The sequence below is a fragment of the Panulirus ornatus genome, chromosome 19 (assembly GCF_036320965.1).
Source record: "Panulirus ornatus isolate Po-2019 chromosome 19, ASM3632096v1, whole genome shotgun sequence".
In the NCBI taxonomy this organism is placed as follows: Eukaryota; Metazoa; Arthropoda; class Malacostraca; order Decapoda; family Palinuridae; genus Panulirus; species Panulirus ornatus.
In genome coordinates, this window is record NC_092242.1 from 54,818,095 (window position 1) to 54,824,630 (window position 6,536).

Sequence of the window (6,536 nt, forward strand, 5' to 3'; positions counted from 1 at the left end):
GCACATTCGGGTATTTCCTATGCTTGGAATGGTGATAGAGGGAGGATTATCCTGGCCAGAGACAAAAAAAGTAAATTAAGTGACCTTCTTACTCAAGAAAGGAGAGACACATGGGAAAATCTGAGAAATTTAGAGCCCTCATACGATGTACGTTATGGGAGGAGAGCTGCCAGAAGCGGTGAAGAGTTTATATCAAGATTAAAGACTAAGGCACGTGTGAAGGTAGTTCTAGGTAAATGGGTCTGCATCAGAGGTGTGTGTGTTTCCATGGCTGTTTCATATGTTCACGGATGGGGTAGTGAGGATAGAGAACAAATGTTCGCTAGCTGTTTATAGGCTTTGGATGGGAGTGAGAGGTGAACCAGTTGTCTTTTGATGAATCAGTATTGGTGGCAGATTCGAGTTACAAATGTCAAAAACTGATTGTCTGGGAGTGTGCGAAAGGTGAAAGCTGAGAGTAAACGTGAATAAGAGGAAAGTTACTAAGTTTAGGAGTGAAGGGAGACAGGTTACATGGAATATGACTTTGAATGGAGATAACTAAGGGAAAGTGGAGTGGTTTAGATGCCTGGGAGTGGATACGGCAGAGAATGGAACCATAGGGTGGTTGAGGGGACAAAGGCTCTGGGCGCAATGAAAAATGTGCTGAGAGGTCATTGTCTGTAAGGGCAATGATGTGTATATTTCATGATATTATAGTCCCATTGGTTATATGAATGCGAGGTTACAGAGGGTTGATATAAGAAGAAATGATAGGATAGAGCTGAAGAGGGTATGCTACAGTGGTTTAGACACTTGGTGAAGAAAACTAAGATGTCAGAAGTCGAGGAGGTGGAAAGATGGAACAAATTGGAACAATGTGATACAGAGGAGACACCATGCTGTCACTGGGTTTAACCAGGGGTTATGAAGCGATCAGGGGAAACCGCAGGAAGGTATGGGGGAAAGAGGGACTGGTTTCAATGCATTGTATATTGTAGGATGGATGAGGGTTCAGAACTCAGCTGGAGCGAGCAGACGAGGTTTGTGAGGGTCTTAATCAGGTCTTGTTTAGTTGAAGCTGTTGGAGTTGATTGCATGTCTTTTAAAAAACGCAGTCTGTAATCTGATAAGTAAAAAAAATTGATATGTTTTCATCCCTGAGCCGTTCTAATATATTCCCTTGTTTCTTAGTGGCACATAATCAAGTACTCAATTTGGCTTTCAACATCTCCCCGACATATTTTCTCTATCTCCAAATTTCTTTCCATTCTCATATTCTTTTCTTCACCTGACCTTTGCTTTCTATGTACTTTATTTCATATGTTTAGTTCATATCCCCTGTTTATGTAAACTTCCTCCCAATACTTTATTTCTACATTTGCATTTTTACTGTTGATTTTCTGCATGATTGTGATTCAGTCATATTTTCATTTCATTTGCTGACATCCACATTATTTTTGAAGACTACTACTACTGTCGTTTATTCATTTGGTACTTTTTATGCATTTAATTTTCCATTTTCATTTGTGTGTGTGTATTAATATCTCAACTTTTTTTTCCATTGAATTTCGAGTTGTACACACGTTACTGATGACGTCATGGTTGTTTCTCCAGCTCTGGCTCAGGATATGAACGTGAGGAGAGGAAGCTGTACTGTAGTGGAAAGGAGTTGAATTATACCGGGAATTTTATCGGTAAGGTTCAACGTTATGTTACCGAGAAGTCTGTAATTCACGAGAGATTCCCTCTGAGTTACTCAGTAAATAACAGTAATGGTTTAAGGAATTTGAATACTGTACAGGACATAGGTGCATTCCTACTGAGGGGGACAACATTTATTATGCCGATATTATTTATTTCCCCTCGCTGCTATATTACACCTGGATCGCTCAGAGTTTAGAAACAGGGTAAGAGGTCATACTCAGATTTGTATAGATAAGAAATTTCGGAGTTACATGGCGATAGATTAGTATATTTCAGTTCAGTACAGCAATGGCATCATGCGAGTCATAATTTGGATCATAATGGTACTCTAGGTGGTAATTGTTGGTTCCTGTTACTGTAGGTGTTGGGAGCAGTGTTGGCACAGCCCGAGAAAGACCGGTTGCACATGCACTGTCATACATGTTGATGGCTAAGGGTTGGGCTAGGCAGGTTGGTTCATTTCTGTTAGGATGGTAATGACACAATTGAAGGACACCAGTGTCACTTATTTTTGTAATTTGCAATTATGTAGACTTTATAGAGGAAAGTCTAACTAAGAGATGATGATATGTGCTATTTTTCGTAATTTACAGGTATGTAATGTTACGTGCTATTCTGGGTGAAATAGAGATATATTTAACCGAATAAACATTGAAGATTAGAAATGTAATCGGGTTAATGTAAAATTAGGAAGTCTTCCTCCTCTACTCTGCATAAATCGCAAGTTTTATCATGGTAATGATAAATAAGTGGAGTGGAAAGTAATAATAAAAAAAAGCAGATGTCGAGTCTAAAACACCTATGTATAGTGTTGTGTACATGAATTTAATACCTCACAATGATTCCATGGGCAGAATAACAGTGTTACATCAAAGTGGAAGGTAAATGGGACCTGGAAGCCCAAAAGAAAAACAAACTTTTAAAGGATAAAGAAAGGTATTGAATTATGGCCCTTCTTTTTCTAGAGAAATTTCCGTTTTGAAACTTCTATGCTCTCAGATGATTGGTCATACTATGATGATCCCTGGTCTCTTCATGGAGAGGAGACCTGCCCTGGTACATGACACCTGCATTTGCATGTGGAGCATGTACTAAAGAATGCAAAAAAAAAAAAATAAATGAGGCTCTGAGTCCAATATGAATTATATGATACAGGTGGAAGAAATATATTGGAGAAATGTTAAACATGTAAATAGACTGACTTTTTTGTTATACAAAAATTATAATTAAAAAAAAGATTTCATTCTAAAAAGTACTAAATAGCCATTAGGTTCTAGTGATATAAAAATTCCACAAAATGTCTAATCACATCTATATAGATAAAAAAAAAAAGTGGTTTTCTTATTTCTGGGTCCTTTTTCTTGTTTTCTTTTTTTTTTCTTTTCTTTTAAACTATTCGCCATTTCCCACGTTAGCGAGGTAGCGTTAAGAACAGAGGACTGGGCCTTTGTGGGATATCCTCACCTGGCCCCCCTCTGTTCCTCCTTTTGGAAAATAAAAAAAAAATCGAGAGGGGAGGATTTCCAGCCCCCCGCTCCCTCCCCTTTTAGTCGCCTTCTACGACATGTAGGGAATACGAGGGAAGTTTTCTGTTTTCTATATTTATATATATCTTAGATGCCTGTTCCCTCCAGGAACTTGCATCAAGGGGTGGCCACAGCAAAAGTCTCCACTTATCCTTGTCCTTTTGTGCTTCTCTCACATACACCATTTCATGCATTTTTCCACCATATCTCTCCTTCCAGTATTCTTGCATCCTATTTGCCCATGTCACAGGTGGTGGTCTTCTCTCACACCAACCCCTTTAATTGTACTATGGTACATTCTTCTAGTAAACTCCCAGTATTACATTCTTTCCACATACTCAAACCACCTTGGAGTATTACGTTTCCCCCACTCTACCACTTCACAATTCATTCCCTTTGCATTCTCTACCATACCTCATCTCTCATACACCCTTTCATTTCTTTCTTCATTCCATCTAGTCACATCATATACTCTTCTCAAATAGCCCATTTCCATAGTTTGGAATCTGGACCTCTGTGACTCATTCCATGCCTATGTTTTGGCTGCATGGGTTAGGGTTGGGAGGACTATGCTGCCCCTAAATCAACTCTTGATTCCTATACTTACACCTCTACTCTTCATTATTGTATTAAGGGACCAAATGACTCTTCTACCCTCAACTGCTCTCTCCCTTATCCCTCCTTACATATTAGCATACATACCCAAAATAAGTCATAAACACTTAAATTCTCCACCTCTTCCAGTCTTTCTCCCCCCAAATCTGAAGCACAATTTTGTACACTTTCATCTTTCACTTATGGTTTTACAAAATCTATACTTTCATTGTTTCCTTTCACGTTATTACTTTACTTTTACTTGCATTTACCTTCAGTTGCCTTTGCATACACACATCATAAAACACACTTACAACCTTTTCAATTCCTATTTACTCTTGGCAAGCATCACAGTATCATCCACAGATAGGCTTGCCACTATCCACCATATCTCTGCCACACTCCATCCCTGCATCCCTTTTCCCCAGTTTTGCTTTCATCTCTTATCATTCTGTCCATATATTTATTAAAAAGCCATGGTGACATCTCACAGCCCTGTCTCACACCCACATGTATACAGAAGCTTTGCTCAACTCTCCATCCATTCATACGCATACATTTGCTCCTCTATAGAAGGCTTTTTAACCATCCATCAGTTGTCCCCCTACCCCGTATATCCTTAACACATCCTATAAAAGTATTCCACACGACTCTGTTGTACACTTTCCCAGATCCACAAAAGATGCATACAACTTCTTACCTTTTACTATATACTTTTCCACAGTCATCTTTACCACAAAAACTAAAGTGTCACCCTGAGGTATTGAAACGTGACAGCTTTCCCCAATTTTGAGCCTATTCAATAGTAGCAGCACCTCTTAACTTCCCTTCTTTATGGCATTCTTTTTGAGACTTGTTTAATCATTACTATTCTCTCTTCTATTCTTTTAGAGGTAAACAATAATTTTTATTTAACCTTGATCTTAATTGTGGATGCAGATTTACATTTTAATTCACTAGAAAGTTGTACCATGATGGTAATTTAATTCCATAAGTTGCAGTGAATTCTTTTGCTCAGTCTTTTAACATCCATTATAGACAGGAGCATGTTGAGGTTTCATTTATTCTCTTATTTTTCAGTAAAGGAATACAGTTCAAGATGGACTTCCAGCATAGAGCAGGAGGGAAAACTGGAGGTGGAGGCCAAGCTTCATGGTCGGAAAGTAACAGGGACCGTCGTGAGCGACTGCGTCAGTTGGCCTTGGAGACTATTGACTTAAACAAAGATCCTTATTTTATGAAAAATCATCTGGGTTCGTATGAATGTAAACTGTGCCTCACCCTTCATAATAATGAGGGCAGCTACCTAGCTCATACTCAGGGTAAGAAGCATCAAACTAACTTAGCCAGACGTGCTGCTAAAGAAGCCAAGGAATCACCAGCACAACCTGCCCCTGAGAAACCTCGTGTTGAAATGAAAAAGTTTGTTAAAATTGGACGACCTGGTTACCGTGTTACCAAACAGAGAGACCCAGAAACTGGTCAGCAGAGCTTACTGTTTCAAATTGATTACCCTGAGATTGCGGATAATGTAGCCCCTCGTCACCGTTTTATGTCTGCTTATGAACAGAAGGTTGAGCCCCCAGATCGAAAGTGGCAGTACCTACTGTTTGCTGCTGAACCATATGAGACCATTGCCTTTAAAGTTCCAAGTAGAGAAGTGGATAAATCCTGGACAACATGGAACAAGGAAACCAAACAGTTCTTTTTGCAGTTTGCTTTCAAAATTGATCCCAAAGCCAAAATGGTGCCTCCAGCTCCTCCACCTTTATCAGCTGCTGGACCACCAGGCCCTCCTGGTCCACCAGGGCCTCCAGGACCTCCAGGCATGCCTCCACCACCTGGATTACCCCCCCGCCCACCTATGATGCCTCCAGGTCCCCCACCTCCAGGCATGCCACCTCCTCCAGGACCTCCTGGTATGCCTCCCCCACCCCCAATAAGACCTCCAATGAGGCCCATGATGCCTCCTCCTCCTCCTGGCCCACATGGTCCCATGAGACCTCCACCTGGCCCACCTGGTATGGGTCCTCCTCCTCCAGGCATGCGTGGGCCACCACCTCCTCCTGGAGGCCCACCACCACCACCACCTCCATTTAATCCTGTTCCTCCTCCTCCTCCTTCTGGCGGGGTGCCTCCTCCTCCACCTCCCAAAAACTAAGTGTCATGTTTAGTACAAAGATTAGTTAGTGAAACCATAATGTATTATGCTGTGCACTCTGTAAGGTATAGCATATTCAGGATTAGACTGTCTCTGTATTTCCAGTTTTTCATTCTATTATCAGCAATTTGGTTTTAAATGGATTAGATTATCGAGATGAAATTTCTGGATTATTACCTAAATATTTTCGTATGAATTATCTTTTCACATAAGACATGGTTCTCTTGCCAAATACAAAAGTTCATTTTATTTCTGTGTGTTTAATTCAATACCTCTAACATGAAATTATTGTCAAAGATGAGAGTTAAACAGAATAATTAGAATTAGTACTTGAAACTTGATATAGAAGACTTTTTCTTTTTTTAACCTCTCCTACATGAGCATACATGATTTGGAAGCCAGGTGGTTAGGGACTGAGAAATCATTCAGGATGGGAAAGGTCATGGAGTTTACAAATAATGTTTGTTTATTTTTGACTGCCAGAACCTCCTTGGGTTGGATCAGGTGCATACAGCCTCTGACTTCACTCAAATACATGCACAACTCATGATCTGTATGTTAAAGGATAA

The 6,536-nt window shown here is 40.1% G+C and overlaps 1 protein-coding gene across 3 annotated transcripts; it reads left to right on the top strand.

Moving 5' to 3' along the window:
• The first annotated feature begins 30 nt into the window (after window positions 1-30).
• Window positions 31-6,216, top strand: Sf3a2 (splicing factor 3a subunit 2). Of its 3 annotated transcripts, none has more exons than XM_071673902.1 (3): window positions 31-210; window positions 1,597-1,676; window positions 4,887-6,216. In XM_071673902.1, exon 3 carries the CDS (start codon window positions 4,906-4,908, stop codon window positions 5,965-5,967), a length of 1,062 nt encoding a protein of 353 aa, XP_071530003.1. In that variant the 5' UTR covers window positions 31-210; window positions 1,597-1,676; window positions 4,887-4,905; the 3' UTR covers window positions 5,968-6,216. The 3 variants fall into 3 exon arrangements, with proteins under 3 accessions (XP_071530003.1, XP_071530002.1, XP_071530000.1); XM_071673901.1 differs by having other exon boundaries at window positions 45-222; XM_071673899.1 differs by having other exon boundaries at window positions 69-232.
• The last annotated feature ends 320 nt before the right edge of the window (window positions 6,217-6,536 follow it).